General features: G+C 50.0%; 1 protein-coding gene across 1 annotated transcript in view; it reads right to left on the reverse strand.

Annotated features, from left to right (window-relative positions):
• Positions 1–23,615, reverse strand: part of LOC147108459 (uncharacterized) — a 777,120-nt gene that overhangs the window by 492,886 nt on the left and 260,619 nt on the right. The window contains exon 11 of the mRNA XM_086005101.1: positions 14,052–14,190. Coding sequence (XP_085861227.1) covers positions 14,052–14,190 — 139 coding nt within the window. The remainder of the gene's footprint in view (positions 1–14,051; positions 14,191–23,615) is intronic.

Consider the following 23,615-nt stretch of genomic DNA (forward strand, 5'->3'; position numbering starts at 1 on the left):
GCCTGTGTCCAGTGGGGTATCTCAGGGATCGGTGCTGGGTCCCTTGCTGTTTGTGATCTACATAAATGATTTGGATGAGAATGTAAAAGGTATGATCAGTAAGTTCGCAGATGACACGAAAATTGGTGGGGTGGTAAATTGGTGGGAGGAAAGCCTCAGGCTACAGGACGATATAAACGGGTTGGTCAGATGGGCGGAAAAGTGGCAAATGGAATTTAACCCTGAAAAGTGCGAGGTGATGCATTTTGGACGGACAAATAAGGCAAGGGAATACACAATGAGTGGTAGGACCCTAGGAAGTACAGAGGGTCAGAGGGACCTTGGTGTGCATGTACATAGATCCCTGAAAGCAGCAGAACAGGTGGATAAGGTGGTTAAAAAGGCATATGGGATACTTGCCTTCATTAGCCGAGGCATAGAATATAAGAGCAGGGAGGTTATGATGGAGCTGTACAAGACGCTGGTAAGGCCACAGCTGGAGTACTGTGTGCAGTTCTGGTCACCACACTATAGGAAGGATGAGATTGCTTTGGAGAGGGTGCAGAGGAGATTTACCAGGATGTTACCTGGGCTGGAGCGCTTCAGCTATGAAGAAAGACTGGACAGGCTGGGGTTGTTTTCCTTGGAGCAGAGAAGGCTGAGGGGGGACCTGATTGAGGTGTACAAAATTATGAGGGGCATAGATAGGGTGGATAGAAAGGAACTTTTCCCCTTAGTAGAGGGGTCAATAACAAGGGGGCATAGATTCAAGGTAAGGGGCAGGAGGTTTAGAGGGGATTTGAGGAAAAAATTTGTCACCCAGAGGGTGGTTGGAATCTGGAACTCACTGCCTGAGAGGGTGGTAGAGGCAGGAATCCTCACAACATTCAAGAAGCATTTGGATGAGCACTTGAAATGCCATAGCATGCATGGCTACGGACCAAATGCTGGAAAATGGGATTAGATTAGACAGGGCTTGATGGCCGGCGCAGATGCGATGGGCCGAAGGGCCTCCTTCTGTGCTGGGGGAGAAATTGGGTGAGTAGCGCCACCTGTTAGCGCCTAAAGAGGCAGTCAGTGGCTGTAGCGCCACTGGATGCGTCTGCGGCGATATTCAGTAGGGGCGCTAATGGTGGCGTTAGGCATTTGCGCTGCGCTGCCACCGATGACATCATCAGTGTGCGCAGCGCCCCAATCGTGCCCCATTCGCGATATTTGGTAGCGAACGCCGCAGTTGCGCCGCTCGCTACCCGCGCCCGGTTCACGGGGCCTTACTGTGCCGGCAGCGGCGCAAGTTAAGGTGGAGGTGCGGGGCGGCCGCTTTTTCGGCGGCCGCCTGCCAGCACCTCCGTCCCCGGCCTCCTAACCACCCCCCCCCCCCCGCGGCATTGCTGGCTGTTTCCCGAGAGCCCGGCACTTCTCCTTGGTGCCGGGCTCATTTGCCGGCACTCGCGATCGGGGCTCGCGCTGTTGCAGGCACCTCCCCCTTAACAGTGGGAGGAAGGCCTGCAGTACCACAGCATGCCGTGCCGCAGCATGTGGCGCTGCGGCACGTTGCGCTGCGATAATCAGTTTCAGCGCCCTAAGAGGGACGCGGAGCGCCTTGAGCCTCGCCCGTGTCCCTCGAGCGGCACTGAAACTGAATTTCTGGCGATTGGTATCACTCCGATCGCTGCGCTAAATCCTGCGCTCCGCCGACTTTTGCCCCACTTTGGCGCCCCAACCCAATTTCTAGGCCTATGACTCTATTTAAAAGCTGCCGTAACAACTTATAGCACCTTTAATGTAAAGAAAGGTCTCAAGGAGCTTCACGGTCGTGTAACCAATACATGGACGTCGAGGCAACGAAGGAGATATTAGGAGGGGTGACTAAAACCTTGGTCAAAGAAGTGAGTTTTAAGGAGGGTCCTACAGGAGGGGAGGGATTATGCAGGGAATTTCAGAGTGTGGAGCCCAAGTGGCAGCAGGCATGCTGCCAATGGTGGGGAGAATACACAAGAGGGCAGATTCAGGGTGTGTGGGAGTTGTAAATTTGGAGGCGGTTACAGATAGGGAGAGGCGAGCCATAAAGTGATTTTAAATTTGATGTGTTGAGCGACTGGGAGTCAATGTGGGTAGGCAAGGACAAGAGTGATGGGTGTGCAGGACTCGGTACGGGATAGAATACAGGCAGCAACGTTTTGGAAGAGCTGAAGCATTAAAAAGAAAAACTGTGGCATCTCTGTTGTGAGTGTTTGGAAATATAGGCGGGGGAAATTAGCTAAACCCCCAAAACAGGCGTGGGGATCGCGCTGCATGTTTAACCCACGACAGTTCATTGCGTTGCAGGCAGCACGGTAAATTGCTTTACATGATTGCTGCATTCAAGTAGCGCCAGCTGCGCTGTTCATTCGTTGCATGCATCAGCAGGGGGCCTGATATCACAAGTGGCTAGTGCCACTTAAAGGCAGCCTTCACCTCTTAAAGGTAGGTGAATTGTGGCTGCAAGAAGTCATAGAGTCATAACGGCACAGAAGGAGGCCTTTCGGCCCATCAATTCCGTGTCGACTCCCTGTAGAGCAATCCAGTCAGTTCCATTCACCCGCTCTATGCCCGTAGCTCTGCGAGTTTATTTCCTTCAAGTGCCTATCCAGTCTCCCCTGGAAAACATTGAGTGTCTCCGCTTTCACCACTTTCGTTGGCAGCGAATTCCAGGTCACCACTCGCTGCGTAAAAAAACATCCCCCCTGTATCTCTTGCCCAAAACCTTAAATCTGTGTCCCCTGGTCCTTGTACTATCAACTAGTGGGAACAGCCTTTCCCCATCTAGCCTATCCAAACCCGTCATAATCTTGTACACCTCTATCAAATCACCCCTCAACCTCCTTTGCTCCAATGAAAACAAATCCAGCTTCTCCAACCTGTCCTTGTAGCTAAGATCCCCATCCCTGGAACCATTCTGGTAAATCTCCTCTGCACCCTCTCAAGGGCCTTCACATCCTTCCTAAACTGTGCTGACCAGAACTGGATGCAATACTCCAGTTGTGGCCTAACCAGCACTTTATAAGACTCATTTGAAAACTGAATCTGGGCTCTGATACTTTGAGCAATGGCTGAACATGCAAAAGAGCATGCACCAAGGTTTTCAAACAATGCACTGGAGGTCTTGGTGGAAGAGGTGGAGAGATGTCCTGTATCGACAGGGGAGCAGGAGGCCCTCCAGACACATGCTCAGGAGGCAGTGGGAAGACATAGTGGGAGGTCAATGCTAGCAGTGTTGCTTCAAGAACATGGATACAGTACAGGAAGAAGTTTAATGATCTCACACGAGTCGTCAAGGTGAGTGAGTTCATCTTCAAATGGCAGCAACTGCACCACTAGCCTCATCCATTGCTCAATTCACTACACCCCCATCATCCATCTACCAACAATCAGGACTCAACCCTACTAGTCATAAGCTTTACCTCACACTTAGCACTGTTGCAAGCCTCGCACCCACATCTCACAGCTCGCACACACTGCCAGCCCATCAACCATGACAGCCACATCATCCAAACACATTACATGACACTCACTGACACGTCCCTATTTCTTGCAGAAGGTGGGGCACAACAGCAGGCAGCAGCAATGAACTGGAGGAGTACAAGCACACCTGCATGTTTTAACCCCCATGGAGGGGACAGTGCTGGCCATCATGGGAAGGGGCATCACTGAGGCTGTGGCCACTGGCGGAACTGAAGTGGTTGATGATGAGGGTATCTGCATACCTAATCCTCCTTCTCTCATCCCACTTCTCCCTCATCCCTTAATCTCTTCTGAGTGAGAAGCTGGAGAGGGTGTAAGCACGCGCTTCAAGCCTTCTCCTCTTCCCTCACCACATCCCAACCGTTGTCCCTTTTTCATTTCAGATACACAAGAACTGGAGCCTTCCCAGTCAGTGGAGGAAAAGGAAGAAGATAGTGAAGATGAAGAGGCACCGTCACTCAGTCTTATAGTCGCAGCCACCAGCTCAGATACTGGCACTGCACGTATTTTACAGGATAGGATAGAGGAAGGATCTGCATGTGGTGAGACACTGGGCACAAGCGCGCAGGAGCCAGAGCGGGGGAAAAGGATAGCTAGCTTGCCGGAGGGCGTGGTCACACACTAGTTCTGCTGCAGAAGACTCAGATGAGGACTTTGATGGGACAGGCGACAGAAGAAGGCTGATGGGTATTCATAACCAAATGTTTGGTGCACTGGAAAGCCTGCCAGAAAGCCTGCGCTCAATGTCAAGGAGCATGGAGGAGTCCAGCACCAACCTTGCACAGAGCTTTGCGCAGACAGAATCACAGAAATCACAGAAACCCCACAATGCAGATAGAGGCCATTCGGCCCATCGAGCCTGCACCGACACATATCCCACCCGATCCCCATAACCCCTACACCAACACATATCCCACTCTATCCCCGTAACCCCACGTATTTAATCCCCCTAACACTAAGGGTCAATTTATCATAGCCAATCAACCTAACCCGCACATCTTTGGACTGTGGGAGGAAACCGGAGCACCCGGAGAAAACCCACGCAAACACGGGGAGAATGTGCAAACTCCACACAGACAGTCACCTGAGGCCAGATTCGAACCCGGGTCCCTGGCGCTGTGAGGCAACAGTGCTAACCACTATGCCACCGTGCTGACCTTGGAGCCCATCATTTCCAACATGGACGGATGGTCACCTCCATCAGCACACCTGTGGAACCCAACATGATGCAGCGTCTGATGGCCAATGTCACAGCTTCCATTGCACCACAAGCAGCTTCCATCAAAAGTCTGAGTGCTGCAGTGGAAACTCAGACTGCTGCCATCATGGCTCTGTATTCATTCCTCCAAATAAAACCAATTTTTGGTTGAAAGGCTGTGTCTCAATTTGGTAAGAATGTTTATCCTGTCCCAGTGGAGGGAGAACAGAATGCACATAATACATTTCAGGAGCTAGAATCCAGAGTAACGGTTCTTTGTTATGATCTCTGGGTTGCGCTATTGATTCTGGGGCAGAAGAAAGGTACACTCCAGGTCATATGAGACAAGAAGTCCAGTTACAGGAATAGTTGGTGATGGTGAATCCAAAAGAATATCTAGTGTAATAACTTAAAAATGTAATATACCTCTTGACCAATATTACCTACATGATTTATGAATTTAACGCCACAGTGTTGTTAAATTGTCTACAATGGAAGATTCTATCTATTTTTTTCCTTCAAGGGATGAATCATTATTTTTCTCCCTTTCTCTGTGACTTCCAAAGCTAAAAAGGTAGATTATGACATCAATCAGGTGATTGTTCCTGAGCCTTTACCAATGGGGCTCTGTGCTGATTTCCAAGAGACAAGAAAGCATGAACTCCCTAATAATGACTCTCTGTCGAAGTATTGCTGCCTGCCCTTGGTTTTCCGACACAATAACATGGTTGAAAACAGGAAGTTAACAGACTTAGAAATCAAACCTCCATCCCAGCAATCCATGGATCTGTCCAGTGATACTCCAAAGTGCTGTGCCTTGCATGTGGTACTTTAAAGGAAGTTCCACTGACCCACCCCCACGATCCCAATTTATACACACTGATGTTAAGCGACACTACAAGTCAATGGACTACTTATTCATTTCATTTCACTAATAGCATTTTGAGTTTCATAAATAGGGGATAGAGTACCAGAGCAAAGGGATTATAATAAATTTGTAAAAGCAAACACAGAGTACTATATGCGGTTTTGACCAACTCATTACAGAAAGAGTGCACAGTATAGATTCACCAAGGTCATGATTATAAGGAGAGATTTGAGATACTGGGACTGTTTCCAGATTTAATAGAAGGGTTTTGATAAGGTGAATAGGGAAGGACTATTTCCTCTGGTTGGCAGGTCAGCGATGAGGGGTATTTGATTTAAAATTGTCACTGAGAATGTGAAGTGAGGTTAGGAAAAATTTATTTCTGCAAAAAGTTGTCAGAGCTTTGCCACAGAATAAAGCATCTGTGCATCTTTTAAGGGAACGTTGATAAGTGTTTGAAACAGAGGAAAGATACAGCTATGAGGATAGCAGAAGGCAGTGCGATTGGTTTTGGATTGCTCTAGCAAAGAGCACGATGGGCCAGGTGGCCTCTTCATGTGCTGAGAACGTCTTTGCTTCTAATTTTATAGCCTAGTAAACATTTTTTAGCCCAAATAAGATCATACTAGGCCACTCAGGCATTCTGCAATGCAAAGATGTTTCCACAATTTTTCAGCTTCCTCTCCTGAAGTTGCTCACTTTTGTTCAAGTATTTTATGGGTGTTGACCACCATCCAGTATATACGCAGGTTAACAAGGCCATAAAAAAAGCAAACCAAGCACTAGGATTTATTTTTAGAGTGATAGAATTGAAAAGTAGAGAAGTAATGCTAAACGTATATCGAACCTTGGTTAGACCACACTTGGAGTAGTGCATACAGTTCTGGTCGCCATATTATAAAAAGGACATAGAGGCACTGGAGAGGGTGCAAAAACGATTCACAAAGATGATACCAGAAATACGAGGTAATACCTATCAGGAAAGGATGAACAGGCTGGGGCTCTTTTCTCCTGATAAGGGAAGGCTGAGGGGTGACCTAATAGAGGTCTTTAAAATTACGATTATTTGATGGAAGAGACACAAGAGAGAGTGTTTCCACTTGTGGGGAAGAACAAAACTAGACGCCATCAATATAAGATAGTCACCAAGAAATCCAATAGGGAATTCAGAAGAAACCTCTTTACCCAGAGAGTGGTGAGAATGTGAAATGCACTACCACAGGGAATGGTTGAAGCAAATAGTACAGGTGCATTTAAGGGAAGGCTAGTTAAGCATATGAGGGAAAAGGGAATAGAGGGTTATGCTGATAGAGTTATATGAAAAAGGATGGGAGGAGGCTCGAGTGGAACATAAATGCTGGCATGGACGGAATGGGCTGAATGGCCTGTTTCTATGCTGTATATTCTATGTAATTCTATGACAAATTATTTGACTATGCACATTAGACAGTGAATATTTTCAGATTCTTTATGATGACAAGCAGGAGCCCCATCATGTTCTCGCCTGATGTCCATACTATGGCTCTTAATTAGCCACAATTAGCTTTTATGAGAAATAAGTTAATCGTTTTGCTGATTATTTTACAATCGTGTTAATTGCAGAAGTGGTGGGATGACAAGGCAAGAGGTAGGGATCAGAATAAGGGGAGGCATAACCTGAGAGAGGAGGGTGAGGGCAGGAATGGGAGAGTCTCAGAGGAGGGAGCAGGGCGAGGGTAGGAATACAAGAGTCGGAGAGAGGAGGGCGAGGGCAGGCATAGGTGAGTCTGAGAGAGGGGGGCGAGGGCAGGCATAGGTCAGTCTGAGAGAGGAGAGATGAGCAGGAATGCGAGAGACTGAGAGAGGAGAGTGAGGGCAGGAATGGGAGAGTCTGAGAGAGGAGAGTGAGGGCAGGAATGGGGGCGTCTGAGAGAGGAGAGTGAGGGCAGCAATGGGAGAGTCTGAGAGAGGAGAGTGAGGGCAGGAATAGGAAAGTCTAAGAGAGGAGAGTGAGGGCAGGAATGGGAGAGACTGAGAGAGGAGAGTGAGGGCAGGAATGGGAGAGTCTGAGAGAGGAGAGTGAGGGCAGGAATGGGAGAGTCTGAGAGAGGAGAGTGAGCGCAGGAATGGGAGAGTCCCAGAGAGGAGAGTGAGGGCAGGAATGGGAGAGTCCCAGAGAGGAGAGTGAGGGCAGGAATGGGAGAGTCTGAGAGAGGAGAGTGAGGGCAGGAATGGGAGAGTCCCAGAGAGGAGAGTGAGGGCAGGAATGGGAGAGTCTGAGAGAGGAGAGTGAGGGCAGGAATGGGAGAGACTGAGAGAGGAGAGTGAGGGCAGGAATGGGAGAGTCTGAGAGAGGAGAGTGAGGGCAGGAATGGGAGAGACTGAGAGAGGAGAGTGAGGGCAGGAATGGGAGAGTCCCAGAGAGGAGAGTGAGGCAGGAATGGGAGTGTCTGAGAGAGGAGAGTGAGGCAGGAATGGGAGAGTCCCAGAGAGGAGAGTGAGGGCAGGAATGGGAGAGTCTGAGAGAGGAAAGTGAGGGCAGGAATGGGAGAGACTGAGAGAGGAGAGTGAGGGCAGGAATGGGAGAGTCCCAGAGAGGAGAGTGAGGCAGGAATGGGAGTGTCTGAGAGAGGAGAGTGAGGCAGGAATGGGAGAGTCCCAGAGAGGAGAGTGAGGGCAGGAATGGGAGAGTCTGAGAGAGGAAAGTGAGGGCAGGAATGGGAGAGTCTGAGAGAGGAGAGTGAGGCAGGAATGGGAGTGACTGAGAGAGGAGAGTGAGGCAGGAATGGGAGTGACTGAGAGAGGAGAGTGAGGGCAGGAATGAGAGAGTCTGAGAGAGGAGAGTGAGGGCAGGAATGGGAGAGACTGAGGGAGGAGAGTGAGGGCAGGAATGGGAGAGTCTGAGAGAGGAGAGTGAGGGCAGGAATGGGAGAGTCTGAGAGAGAAGAGTGAGGCAGGAATGGGATAGTCTGAGAGAGGAGAGTGAGGGCAGGAATGGGAGAGACTGAGAGAGGAGAGTGAGGGCAGGAATTGGAGAGACTGAGAGAGGAGAGTGAGGGCAGGAATGGGAGAGTCTGAGAGAGGAGAGTGAGGGCAGGAATGGGAGAGACTGAGAGAGGAGAGTGAGGGCAGGAATGGGAGAGACTGAGAGAGGAGAGTGAGGGCAGGAATGGGAGAGTCCCAGAGAGGAGAGTGAGGGCAGGAATAGGAAAGTCTAAGAGAGGAGAGTGAGGGCAGGAATGGGAGAGACTGAGAAAGGAGAGTGAGGGCAGGAATGGGAGAGTCTGAGAGAGGAGAGTGAGGCAGGAATGGGAGAGTCTGAGAGAGGAGAGTGAGGGCAGGAATGGGAGAGTCCCAGAGAGGAGAGTGAGGGCAGGAATGGGAGAGTCTGAGAGAGGAGAGTGAGGGGAGGAATGGGAGAGACTGAGAGAGGAGAGTGAGGGCAGGAATCGGAGAGACTAAGAGAGGAGAGTGAGGGCAGGAATGGGAGAGTCTGAGGGAGGAGAGTGAGGGCAGGAATGGGAGAGACTGAGAGAGGAGAGTGAGGGCAGGAATGGGAGAGTCCCAGAGAGGAGAGTGAGGGCAGGAATGGGAGAGTCTGAGAGAGGAGAGTGAGGCAGGAATGGGAGAGTCTGAGAGAGGAGAGTGAGGGCAGGAGTGGGAGAGTCCCAGAGAGGAGAGTGAGGGCGGGAATGGGAGAGTCTGAGAGAGGAGAGTGAGGGCAGGAATGGGAGAGTCTGAGAGAGGAGAGTGAGGGCAGGAATGGGAGAGTCTGAGAGAGGAGAGTGAGGCAGGAATGGGAGAGTCCCAGAGAGGAGAGTGAGGGCAGGAATGGGAGAGACTGAGAGAGGAGAGTGAGGGCAGGAATGGGAGCGTCTGAGAGAGGAGAGTGAGGGCAGGAATGGGAGAGTCTGAGAGAGGAGAGTGAGGGCAGGAATGGGAGAGGCCCAGAGAGGAGAGTGAGGGCAGGAATGGGGGAGTCTGAGAGAGGAGAGTGAGGGCAGCAATGGGAGAGACTGAGAGAGGAGAGTGAGGGCAGGAATGGGAGAGACTGAGGAGGAGAGTGAGAGCAGGAATGGGAAAGTCCGAGAGAGGAGAGTGAGGGCGGGAATGAGAGAGTCTGGGAGAGGAGAGTGAGGCAGGAATGGGAGAGTCCCAGAGAGGAGAGTGAGGCAGGAATGGGAGTGACTGAGAGAGGAGAGTGAGGGCAGGAATGGGAGAGATTGAGAGGGGAGAGTGACAGCAGGAATGGGAGTGACTGAGAGAGGGGAGTGAGGGCAGGAATGGGAGAGACTGAGGGAGGAGGGTGAGGGCAGGAATGGGAGAGACTGAGAGAGGAGAGTGAGGGCAGGAATGGGAGAGACTGAGAGAGGAGAGTGAGGGCAGGAATGGGAGAGACAGAGAGGAGAGTGAGGGCAGGAATGGGAGAGTTTGAGAGAGGAGAGTGAGGGCAGGAATGGGAGAGTCCCAGAGAGGAGAGTGAGGGCAGGAATGGGAGAGTCTGAGAGAGGAGAGTGAGGGCAGGAATGGGAGAGTCTGAGAGAGGAGAGTGAGGGCAGGAATGGGAGAGACTGAGAGAGGAGAGTGAGGGCAGGAATGGGAGTGACTGAGAGAGGAGAGTGAGGGCAGGAATGGGAGTGACTGAGAGAGGAGAGTGAGGCAGGAATGGGAGAGTCCCAGAGAGGAGAGTGAGGGCAGGAATGGGAGAGTCTGAGAGAGGAAAGTGAGGGCAGGAATGGGAGAGTCTGAGAGAGCAGAGTGAGGCAGGAATGGGAGTGACTGAGAGAGGAGAGTGAGGGCAGGAATGAGAGAGTCTGAGAGAGGAGAGTGAGGGCAGGAATGGGAGAGACTGAGGGAGGAGAGTGAGGGCAGGAATGGGAGAGTCTGAGAGAGGAGAGTGAGGGCAGGAATGGGAGAGTCTGAGAGAGAAGAGTGAGGCAAGAATGGGATAGTCTGAGAGAGGAGAGTGAGGGCAGGAATGGGAGAGACTGAGAGAGGAGAGTGAGGGCAGGAATTGGAGAGACTGAGAGAGGAGAGTGAGGGCAGGAATGGGAGAGTCTGAGAGAGGAGAGTGAGGGCAGGAATGGGAGAGACTGAGAGAGGAGAGTGAGGGCAGGAATGGGAGAGACTGAGAGAGGAGAGTGAGGGCAGGAATGGGAGAGTCCCAGAGAGGAGAGTGAGGGCAGGAATAGGAAGGTCTAAGAGAGGAGAGTGAGGGCAGGAATGGTAGAGACTGAGAAAGGAGAGTGAGGGCAGGAATGGGAGAGTCTGAGAGAGGAGAGTGAGGGCAGGAATGGGAGAGTCCCAGAGAGGAGAGTGAGGGCAGGAATGGGAGAGTCTGAGAGAGGAGAGTGAGGGGAGGAATGGGAGAGACTGAGAGAGGAGAGTGAGGGCAGGAATCGGAGAGACTAAGAGAGGAGAGTGAGGGCAGGAATGGGAGAGACTGAGAGAGGAGAGTGAGGCAGGAATGGGAGAGTCTGAGGGAGGAGAGTGAGGGCAGGAATGGGAGAGTCCCAGAGAGGAGAGTGAGGGCAGGAATGGGAGAGACTGAGAGAGTAGAGTGAGGCAGGAATGGGAGAGTCTGAGAGAGGAGAGTGAGGGCAGGAATGGGAGAGACTGAGAGAGGAGAGTGAGGGCAGGAATGGGAGAGACTGAGAGAGGAGAGTGAGGGCAGGAATGGGAGAGTCTGAGAGAGGAGAGTGAGGGCAGGAATGGGAGAGTCTGAGAGAGGAGAGTGAGGCAGGAATGGGAGAGTCTGAGAGAGGAGAGTGAGGGCAGGAATGGGAGAGTCCCAGAGAGGAGAGTGAGGGCGGGAATGGGAGAGTCTGAGAGAGGAGAGTGAGGGCAGGAATGGGAGAGTCTGAGAGAGGAGAGTGAGGGCAGGAATGGGAGAGTCTGAGAGAGGAGAGTGAGGCAGGAATGGGAGAGTCCCAGAGAGGAGAGTGAGGGCAGGAATGGGAGAGACTGAGAGAGGAGAGTGAGGGCAGGAATGGGAGAGTCTGAGAGAGGAGAGTGAGGGCAGGAATGGGAGATTCTGAGAAAGGAGAGTGAGGGCAGGAATGGGAGAGTCCCAGAGAGGAGAGTGAGGGCAGGAATGGGAGAGTCTGAGAGAGGAGAGTGAGGGCAGCAATGGGAGAGACTGAGAGAGGAGAGTGAGGACAGGAATGGGAGTGACTGAGAGAGGAGAGTGAGGGCAGGAATGAGAGAGACTGAGGAGGAGAGTGAGAGCAGGAATGGGAAAGTCCGAGAGAGGAGAGTGAGGGCGGGAATGGGAGAGTCTGAGAGAGGAGAGTGAGGGCATGAATGGGAGAGTCTGGGAGAGGAGAGTGAGGCAGGAATGGGAGTGACTGAGAGAGGAGAGTGAGGGCAGGAATGGGAGAGATTGAGAGAGGAGAGTGACGGCAGGAATGGGAGTGACTGAGAGAGGGGAGTGAGGGCAGGAATGGGAGAGACTGAGGGAGGAGGGTGAGGGCCGGAATGGGAGAGACTGAGAGAGGAGAGTGAGGGCAGGAATGGGAGAGACTGAGAGAGGAGAGTGAGGGCAGGAATGGGAGAGACTGAGAGAGGAGAGTGAGGGCAGGAATGGGAGAGTCTGAGAGAGGAGAGTGAGGGCAGGAATGGGAGAGTCCCAGAGAGGAGAGTGAGGGCAGGAATGGGAGAGTCCCAGAGAGGAGAGTGAGGGCAGGAATGGGAGAGTCTGAGAGAGGAGAATGAGGGCAGGAATGGGAGAGACTGAGAGAGGAGAATGAGGGCAGGAATGGGAGAGACTGAGAGAGGAGAGTGAGGGCAGGAATGGGAGAGTCTGAGGGAGGAGAGTGAGGGCAGGAATGGGAGTGACTGAGAGAGGAGAGTGAGGGCAGGAATGGGAGAGGCTGATAGAGGAGAGTGAGAGCAGGAATGGGAGAGTCTGAGAGAGGAGAGTGACGGCAGGAATGGGAGAGTCTGAGAGAGGAGAGTGAGGCAGGAATGGGAGTGACTGAGAGAGGAGAGTGAGGGCAGGAATGGGAGTGACTGAGAGAGGAGAGTGAGGCAGGAATGGGAGAGTCTGAGAGAGGAGAGTGAGGGCAGGAATGGGAGAGTCTGAGAGAGGAGAGTGAGGCAGGAATGGGAGAGTCTGAGAGAGGAGAGTGAGGGCAGGAATGGGAGAGTCTGAGAGAGGAGAGTGAGGCAAGAATGGGAGTGACTGAGAGAGGAGAGTGAGGGCAGGAATGGGAGCGTCTGAGAGAGGAGAGTGAGGGCAGGAATCGGAGAGTCTGCGAGAGGAGAGTGAGGGCAGGAATGGAAGTGAATGAGAGAGGAGAGTGAGGCAGAAATGGGAGAGTCTGAGAGAGGAGAGTGAGGCAGGAATGGGAGTTACTGAGAGAGGAGAGTGAGGGCAGGAATGGGAGAGTCTGAGAGAGGAGAGTGAGGGCAGGAATGGGAGAGTCTGAGAGAGGAGAGTAAGGCAGGAATGGGAGAGTCTGAGAGAGGACAGTGAGGGCAGGAATGGGAGTGACTGAGAGAGGAGAGTGAGGCAGGAATGGGAGTGACTGAGAGAGGATAGTGAGGGCAGGAATGGGAGAGACTGAGAGAGGAGAGTGAGGCAGGAATGGGAGAGTCTGAGAGAGGAGAGTGAGGCAGGAATGGGAGAGTCTGAGAGAGGAGAGTGAGGGTAGGAATGGGAGAGTCTGAGAGAGGAGAGTGAGGGCAGGAATCGGAGAGTCTGAGAGAGGAGAGTGAGGCAGGAATCGGAGAGACTGAGAGAGGAGAGTGAGGCAGGAATGGGAGAGTCTGAGAGAGGAGAGTGAGGCAGGAATGGGAGAGTCTGAGAGAGGAGAGTGAGGGCAGGAATGGGAGTGACTGAGAGAGGAGAGTGAGGCAGGAATGGGAGAGTCTGGGAGAGGAGAGGTGGACAGGAATGGGAGAGTCTGAGAGAGGAGAGTGAGGCAGGAATGGGAGAGTCTGAGAGGGGAGAGTGACGGCAGGAATGGGAGAGTCTGAGAGAGGAGAGTGAGGGCAGGAATGGGAGAGTCTGAGAGAGGAGAGTGAGGCAGGAATGGGAGTGACTGAGAGAGGAGAGTGAGGCAGGAATGGGATAGTCTGAGAGAGGAGAGTGAGGGCAGGAGTGGGAAAGACTGAGAGAGGACAGGTGGGCAGGAATGGGAGAGACTGAGAGGAGAGGTGGGCAGGAATGGGAGAATGAGAGGGGAGAGTGAGGGCAGGAATGGGAGAATGAGAGGGGAGAGTGAGGGCAGGAATGGGAGAATGAGAGGGGAGAGTGAGGGCAGGAATGGAAGAATGAGAGGGGAGAGTGAGGGCAGGAATGGGAGAGTCTGAGCGAGGGGAGTTGGGCAGGAATGGGACTAATTAAAAAGACTAAATAACCACTTCACCTTAATTAAATATAATTGTTGAATTACAATGTTAATCAGTTCACAAAGTCTCTGGATATTTTGTACTGTAATCTATCTGTAGGTGACTAGATGACATTCTTTTTCGCTCATGCGCCCATGTTTCACTACAGAATCTCGAGAAAACTCTTACATCTGATCTTCTCAACTGATGAAGTATTGGCCAATGATAGAACTGATGAAACTTCGGATATGTCATGGGGATTCATACTAACAGTTGGCATGTTAGCTTCTCTCTTGGAGTTCTTACAAACCTTCTTAGTTGGTATCAGCTGAAATACAAAAATATTAGTAGGAATCATTGAGGAAGTCTGTGGCAATTCCAAACAGAAAGCATTATATTTACCGTCGATAGTCTTACTCGTTCTTTGAATGAAATACAATATGCATCCACAAAATAAAAAACAAATCACTCTCGAGTTCACTGCCCCTTTAAAGGTTTACACATTCAGTCTGGTGATCACAGAATCATAAAATCTTACAGCACAGAAGGAGGCCGTTCAGCCCATTGTGTCTGTGCCAGCTCTGTGAAGAGTTATCAAAATAGTCCCGCTCCCCTGCTATTTCCCCATAGTGTTGCAATGTTTTCCTTTTCAATTATTTATCCAATTCCCCTTTGAAAGTTAAATGAATCTGCTTCCACCACCCTTTCAGGCAGTGTATTCCAGATCATAACTCGCTGTGTTAAAACATTTCTCCTCTTCTTCCATCTGCTTCTTTTGCCAATTATCTTAAATCTGTGTCGTCTGGTTACCGACTCTCCTGCCAGTGGAAACAGTTTCTCCCTATTTACTCTATCAAAACCCCACATAATTTTGAAAACCTCAATTAAATCTCCCCTTAACCTTCTCTGCTGTAAGGAGAACAACCTCAGCTTCTCCACATAACTGAAGTCCCTCACACCTGGTATCATTTTAGTAAATCTCCTCTGCACCCTCTCCAAGGCCTTGACATTCTTCCTAAAGTGTGGTGCCCAGAATTGGACACAATACTCCAGCTGAGGACTGTAGTTACCTGGTTTATCTCTCTCCCGTTTTTTGAACAGGGGCATAACGTTTACAGTCTTTCAGTCCTCTGGCACCACTCCCATATCTAAGGAGGTTTGGAAAATTGTGCCCAGAGCCTTCCACCCTTACTGCTCTCAGCAACCTGGGATGCATCCCATCCTGACTGGGTGACTTTTCCACTTTGAGCGCTGCCAACCTTTTAAATACCTCCTCTTTATCTATTTTTATCCTATCCAATTTCCCTACTACCTCCTCCTTTATTATAATATTGGTATCATTCTCTTATTTTGTGAAGACAGATGCAAAATACTCATTCAGCCATGCCCTCTGCCTCCACAAGATCTCCTTTTTGGTCCCTAATCAGCCCCACCCTTCCTTTGACTACCCCTTTACTATTTATATGTTTATATAAGATTTTTGGGTTCCCTGTTATATTATCCACTAATCTATTCTCATACTCTCTCTTTGTTCCTCTTATTTCCTTGTTCAGTTTACCGCTGCACTTTCTGTATTCAGCTTGGTTCTCTACTGAATTATGAATCTGACATTTATCATAAGCCAAAAGCAAAATACTGTGGATGTTGGAAATCTATAATAAAAAACAGAAAATGCTGTAAATACTCAGGTCAATTTCTCTCCCCACAGATGCTGCCTGACCTGTTGAGTATTTGTAGCATTTTCTGTTTTTATTTATCATAAGCCTACTTTTTCTGTTTCATTTTAATACCTGTACCTTTCGTCATCCAGGAATGTGTCTAGTCTGTACCTAAGTATCTCATCTTTGAAGGCCTCCCATTGCTCATTTGCTGTTTTACCTGCCAATCTTTGATTTCAATCCACTTGGGTCACTGAAATTAGCTCTCCTTGTACCTTGTCCTTTTCCATAACTATTCTAAACCTAATGATATTGTGATTGCTGTTTCCCAAATGCTCTCCCACTGAAACATGCTACACTTGCCTAACTTCATTCCCCAGAACTAGTTCCAGCACTGCTTCCTTCCTTGTTGGGCTAGAAACATACTGATCAAGAAAGTTCTCCAGTACACGTTTCAGGAACTCCTCCCCCTCTTTGCCCTTAACACTGTTATTTTTCCAGTCTATATTAGAATAATTGAAGTCCCCCATTATCACTGCTCTATTGTTGTTGCATCTTTCTGAAATTTCCCAGCAAATTAGCTCCTCTAGCTCCTACCCATTATTTGGTGGCCTACAGTAAACACTCAGCAGCGTAATAGCTCCACTTCTGTTCCTTAACTCTACAAAAATAGATTCTGCCATAGAACCCTCAAGCACATCATCCCTCTCCAGTGCTGTAACACTATCTTTGATCAATACTGCCACCGCCCCCTCCTTTTGTATTTTTACTGAATACAATGTAGCCAGGAATATTAAGTGCCCATTCCTGCCCTTGTTTGAGCCAGTTCTCTGTTATTGCTACTATATCATAATCCCATGTGGCAACTTGTTGCTGCAGTTCACCAACCTTATTTACCGTGCTCCGTGCATTTACACACATGGGGGGAGAAATTTGGTATCGCCCATTTTGGGACGCTAATATCGGCCGGGCGCTAATTATCGCCTCCAACTGCAAAATTCGCCTCTATTGCCCCAGAAGGTGATTTGAGCGCTAAATCAAGTGCTACACACCTCTCTTAAGGCGCAAATGCCAGGGAGCGAGGCGCTACTTCAGAACGCTAACGAAACTCAGGCGATGCCAATTACCATGGAAGTCAGACACACTGGCGCCATCCAGTTCTTAAAGGGGAGGGGCCATCTTGCTGGTCAGCCACACCTTGCTCATTGCAGCCTTGAATCTCAGCCTGGAGTGACCTCAAAAGCAATTGTGTGGAAGCACTGATGGATAGGCCCAGGGAAAGAGCCCAGCACTTAGCAACCTCAAAAGTGGTGCTGAGGGCCAAAACTCCTTAGGACAGCATTAAAACCAAACATTTTGCCAACAAGAAAAGGCAGGAAGCGCCCACCTTTAAATAGCGCTCCCCCAGCCCCTTCCCAACTTGAAAACATTCCACTCTACCTGTTATCCCTAGCAGCAGGCGCTAAGGCAGGGGGCGCGACTCAATATCTGGTCCGGGGCGTTACTGGGGCGTTGAACGCTCGACTGCCGTCACGATCTGCAGGCGCAGGAGATTGTGGCGGTAGTGTTTAACGCCGCTGCAAAATGTCTGGTCAATTTCGCGAGCAGCGCAAACATAACCGCGCTCGGGCGCTAGTTGCTTTGCGCCCCATTAGCGGAGGTGCAAATCAACCAAATTTTTCCCCCATGCACTCTAAACCTGCCTTAGTCTGCATTGTAGTTCACTGCTGTCTGATCCCTATTTCTGAACTACTCTTTATTCTAATGCTATTTGTCTCTCCCAGCCCTTTGTGCACCTTGTTTCTCCTCTCTGATTCTTCATATTGGTTCCTCATCTCAAAAAAAGTAAAGAAAACTTACCTTTTTGGGCCTCTTCAGGCCCCGACTTCTCTTCCCAATAGTTCAGCCTGGCAGGAAAGCCACAACAGCTTCCCCATGCAGAACTCCTGTTGTAATTGCCCCAATGATGTCATTGGAGCCCAATTTGTACATTTAAAGAAGGACACCACTAGCTCCTGGCAGGTATCATTCCTGCCTGCTCAAAAGAGGTTAAAATTGGAACCTGCGGGAACAGAGTGAGACCTCAGCGATTAAGTCCCATGGGCAATTTTGCCTGTCTGCATGCCTGGATTTTGCAGGATTAAAATGATCCTATGACAGACTAAGTAAGTTGGCTAAACTGAGGTCATCCACTCTGGATCTAAGAAAGAATATTTTCCAATTGGTGACAAACCAGGAACTGTGGAGGAACAAAGAGATGTAGGGGTCCATTTATTACTTTGCACAATTTTCCCATGTTGCTTATTCTTGGTTGCTGGTTAGTCATCTTTCAGTTGCTTGATGATGAATGAAAAGACATTAATTGACGGTGACCAATGCAGGGATGTGCAAGGGGTGCTTGTTTGTTTGTAGGGCTTCTTTCTGTCATTGTCATTGGTGGGATGGGGGAAGAGTGGCTGTTGCATGTAGTTGACATTAATAAGGGCAACCCTGGCAGCAATGTGAGCAGCTGGTTCTACATTGGCGTAGTCATCTACTGCCTCCTCGGATTTGTCTACGGACAATGTGTGCGCAATGTTGTGCAGAGTGCAGCACATGACCATTCTGGACACATTAGCTGGTGCGTAATCCAGATCTGTGCAGGCACCTGAAGCGTATCTTGAGCATGCCAATCACTTGCTCAATGACACATCTAATGGTCATATGGCTTTCACTGTAGCGCTGTTCGGCTTCATCGGTTGGGTTTCTCAGGTGTCATCAGCCTGAAGGGTTTCCCTTGGCTCTTCACAGCCATCCCTTAAGTGTGCTTGCAAGTCAAAAGATGTCAGGGAGGGTGGACAGCCGCAGGACAAAAGCATCATAGCAGCTCTCCTGGAATCTGGCGCACACCTGCAGAATTATATTTCTGTGATTGCACACCAACTGCACATTGATGGAGTGGAAACCCTTGCAGTTTACAAATACTCCTGGTTGATCTGGGGACGCCCGGATTGCCACAGGTGTGCAGTCGATGATGCTCTGCACCTATGTGAAGCCAGCCAGAGCCACAAACCCAAGCGCCCACTCATTCTGACTGGCATCATCACAGACGAAGTTGACATAATTGCGAGCCCTGACAAACAAGCCATCAATCACCTGTCTTACGCAATTGTGGGCCCCCATCTGGGAGATCCTGGATATGTCTCCAACAGAGCCCTGGAAGGATCTGGAGGCAAAAAAGTTAAGAGCGGTGGTGACTTCCACAGCCACTGGTAAGCCTGGCCACCAGGTCCAGCAGGGATCAGGTCTTCTTAGAGACTACAGATGTCTGCCACCACCTGTTGCGAGAACCTGAGCCTCCGACTTGCTACTTCTCTTCTACGAATGCCCACCTTGAAGAAGTTCTGCTCTTCTCTCCGACGGGATTTCCATTTGTCTCTTTTACCTTGTTCATCTTACATCTCCAACTTTTTCCAGTTCTGTCGAAGGGTCATCAACCTGAAACGTTAACTCTGTTTCTCTCTCTACAGATGCTGCCTGACCTGCTGAGTATTTCCAGCATTTTCTGTTTTTATTCCGAAAACATTGTTCCAACATGTCAAGGAAACTCAGCCTCTGTCTGTACACCCTGTGTCACGGGTAGTGCCTATTGCGAGCTGCATCCCTCCGCTACTGCCCTCTGTGCTGTCCTGCTGCAGGTCCCTCAACAACAAGCTGGTGCTGTTGGTGGTCATACTACTGCTCATCCGAGGTCCAATCTAAGGCAGCCAAAGCGCCACCCATCCTGATCTGATTCTGAAAACCACTTAAGTGTAAAAAGTAAATTCTCAGCAAAGGTACTGTGAACAAACCCTTTCCCACTATTAGGTAAGAAAGCAGCTATGAACACTGAGTACGTATTGGAGTATTTGCATAAGTTTTAATACGCCCCTTGAATTGCCGGTGTGTTCACGACTTGCTTACACTGGTGAGTTTCAGGAAACCCGGGAAACCCATGGATACACAGTTAAGTTTGAAACTGGGTTAAAATATCACTGCAATGAGCGATTAGCATATTCAAATCGCTAACCCACCTCTCCCAAGGGGATTGCGCACAACCAGCCCAATGCACCCGAGTTGAAGGTGGGAGTTGGTGCGTTGGAGCCGTTTTCTCAACATGCTTACATTTTCGCCCACTTTAACCCCCACCCGCACCTAAACCCACGCACTGTTCTACATTAAAAGTCCCCCCTAAAAGCCAGTGGACAGGTACAAAAAACCATCAAAAAGGCCAATGACATGTTGGCCTTAATCTTGGCAAAGGCAGGAGTGATGCTTCAGTTGTACAGAGCCTTGATCATCTAGAGTATTGTGTTTTGGGCACCAACGGGAGGGTAGAAACGGTTTCCTCTGTGGGGGAATCCTGAACAAGGGGGCACAATCTTAAAATTAGAGCTAGGCAGTTCTGATGTAAGGAAGCATTTTTTCCACACAAAGGGTAATGGAACTCTCTCCCCTAAAAGGCTGTGGATATTGGGAGTCAATTGAATTTTCAAGACTGAAATCGATAGATATTTGTTAGGTAAGAGTATCAAGGGTAAATGGAGTTGAGATACAGATCAGCCATGATCTAATTGAATGACGGAACAGACTCAAGGGGCTGAATATTTTCCTATGATACATTCTACATCGCTAATGCAGGTGTTGAGGCAGCCTGGTCCTGTCGCTATATAAGCAGGAATCTAAGGGAGCTGCCTGGAAAGCTCATCTGTGCTGTTATCAGGAATGAGGACAGCATTACGAGGATGGACCCTTGCCTCACCAGTTGTGCTGCATTCTAAGCTCACTCCCCACTGATCAGGAGGGGAATTTAATTGTGGCAGTTGGATCCTGCACACCTTGAGAGATGGCATCCCAAAGCTCTTGGAAGCATCTCTCCATACACTTCTGCCAGTTTCACTGTTAGGGAGGACAGGACTAATGCAGATGTTCTTGCAGCTGCTACTCGACTCCGTGTTGAATCCTTCTCAGATTTGGCACAGATGATAGTATTGGACGTCGCCATGGTCTTTGCCATTCGTCTCAGATCTTCCAAGATGCTCTTCAGTGCCAATATTCATCCAGCATCCTCTGTAGAGGATGACCCGAGATCCGAGTCCGCTGGCTGCAGTGTTGGGCTTCTGTGGAGTCCCTGTTTCGCACTGCCAGACTGCACTTTCACTTCAGATTGCTCCAGAACTAGAGGCAAACTTCATTGGAGCTACCTATACGTAGTCACCTACCAACAATCTCTATCAATCACGGCTCATAACTCACATTTTTTAAATCGTTCATGGGATGTGGGCGTCAATGTCAAGGCCAGCATTTATTGCCCATCCCTAATTGCCCTGAGAAGGTGGCAGTGAGCTGCCTTCTTGAACCACTGCTGTCCGTTTGGTGAGGGTACTCCCACAGTGCTGTTAGGGAGGGAGTTCCAGGATTTTGACCCAGCGGCTATGAAAGAACGGCGATATATTTCAAAGTCAGGATGGTGTGTGATTTGGAGTGGAACTTGCAGGTGATGGTGTTCCCATGCGCCCGCTGCCCTGTCCTTCTAGGTGGTAGAGGTCGCGGGTTTGGGAGAAGCACTCACCCTCACACACATTTAGTACTGCTGCAAGCCTCACACCCACATCTCACAGCTTGCACATACTGTCAGCTATTCAACCATGACAGGCACATCACCTAAACATATTGCACCGCACTCACAGACACACTTACCTCTCTCTTGCAGGACAAGTTGGCGCATAACCAGAGGAAGCAGGAGCTAATTGGCGGGAGACACGCATGGCTACATGGCCTTACCCTGATGAAGGAGATGGTGGTTGCCAGCATTGGAACGGCCCTCATACCAAATCCTTCTTCTCACATCCCACTTCCACCTCATTCCACAATATCTTTTGATTTAAATGCAGATGGTGTAAGCATGCACCTTTTACTTTCTCCCCTCCCCGACCGCAACACTACCATTGTGCCTTTCTCCTTTCAAGAACAACAACCTGGTCAGGCAGCGGTGGAAGAGCAACAGGCAGAGAGGAAGAAGGCAGTCATGATGAAGACACAACACCATCACTTGATTTCACATTCGCAGCCACCAGCTCAGATACTGACACTGCATATAATTTAGAGGATAGTTCAGAGGCAGGATCTGCACATGGTGAGACACCGGGCACGAGTGGCCTGTAGCCAAGTGCCAGCTCAGGTCTTACACTAGTTCTGCTGCAGAGGACTCAGATGGGCACTCGATGGGGCAGGCGACAGAATAAGGCTGACGGGTATGCACAATTAAATGCTTGGTGCATTGGCAGGTGGAGAGTCTGTGTGCAATGTCAAGGAGCATTGAGGAGTCCAGCACCAACTTGGCACAGGGCTTTGCGCAGAGCTTGGAGCTCATGATTTCCAGCATGGAAGTGGTGGCCAACTCCATTAGAACACTTGTGGACCCAACTGTGATGCAGCTTCTGATGGCCGATGTCTCAGCTTCCATTGCGGCACAAGCAGAAGCCACCCAACGTCTAGGTGCTGCAGTGCAAGCTCAGATTTCTGTCATGCAAGGTCAGCTTGCTGCCATCGTGGCTGCAGTTACCAGTGTTCAAAGGGGCTTGCAGGGTATCACAGCAGTCCAGCAATCTGTCTGCCAATAGTGGCAGTGGCTCTGTGGAGCACGAACCAGCTGTCCTCTCTCAGGATAACAACATTTGTCCTCCCACCACTGCCACTCCACCAGTGCCCTTGCTGTTGTCTGTCAGCTAGCCAGCCCAGACTGCTGATGCCCAGACCAAGATAGTGCAGTCTGAAGCCAATGCCTTCTAAGCCCAGAACTACTTGAGGTCATCTTCCGAGGCCATCTGCAGTCTCCCCCACTGAAAGTCAGCAGCCTTCCACCAGCCATGCTGCAGCCACTGGGGTAGCACTGCGTAAGAGCACTAGGACAGGCAAAGGCACACGGAAGGGAATGCACAAGGGTGATTAGTTGATGTTTGTAAGCAATATGGCATGGTTTGATTTATAAATTTGGTGTGGAATGTTTGTTTGTGGTGGCTTTTATTGTAGCATTGTGGTCAAGAGGACATTGTGATGGTCAGTAACAGAGGGAAGGTAAGGTGTGGGACTGTTGGTGAATGAGAAATTGGGGTTGTGTATACTGGTATCACAGCCAGACAAGTCGGTCATGGACAGCCCAGCCAGAAAAGGGCTGTCCAGGATGCCTCCTTCCTTTCTTTCTTTCCCTCCTCCTCCTGTTCCTCCTCCTCCTTAGCTGGTTACCATATAGCTGGTAGCAGCAGACCACCACGTATCTCGACACCCGCTCTGCCGAGTACTGTAGGGCTGCTCCAGAGTCATCCAGGCAGCGGAAGCATTGTTTTAACACAGTCTGCTCGATGATATTTTGTGTGGCAGCATGGCTTTCGTTGTAAGAATGTGTGTGCGTGGGTTGTGCACCTGAGTCATGAGCCATGTTGTTAATGGATAGCCCTTTGTCGCTTAGCAGCCACCCTCTGATTTGGTGGTGGCTCAAATGCAGATGGGACAGCAGACTGCTGCAAAATGAAGGCATCATGACTGCTGCCAGGATACCGGGCATTCACCTGCATTATGCGCTGAGTATGGTCGCACCACCTGCTGGACATTGAGGGAGTGGAATCCATTTTGGTTGCATCTCAGAGTTTACATGCGGCGTCTGCATAGCGACGTGTGTATGGTCAATGGCACCCCACACCATGGGGAAGCCTGAAATCAGGACAAAGTCCTTGAGTTCCTTCCACACCACTCCCTGTAGATGTTAGCAACTTTAACTAACTCTACAAACCACCAAATACTTCTACAAACTCAGCAACAGCCAGTAGAAATCAACTCTACTGTATGCAACTCACCTGTAAGTTGTTGATGATTCCTTCCTGCTGCTGAACGCGTGTTCAGCTGTGCGAGGTTAAGAGTGGGCTTTAGCTGGAGCACTGAGCTCCAAAATGGCAGCTGATTGACGTCATGATCTGCATACTTTGCATACTTCCAGCGCACGCTCACCAGAAGCGTGCGCGCCCTGCAGGTGACATTTTGGAATCAAAACGACAGTCGTAGCGCAGAAACAGCAGGCCCT

This window comes from Somniosus microcephalus, chromosome 13 (assembly GCF_052327205.1).
Source record: "Somniosus microcephalus isolate GS21.2 chromosome 13, FLI_Smic_1.0, whole genome shotgun sequence".
In the NCBI taxonomy this organism is placed as follows: Eukaryota; Metazoa; Chordata; class Chondrichthyes; order Squaliformes; family Somniosidae; genus Somniosus; species Somniosus microcephalus.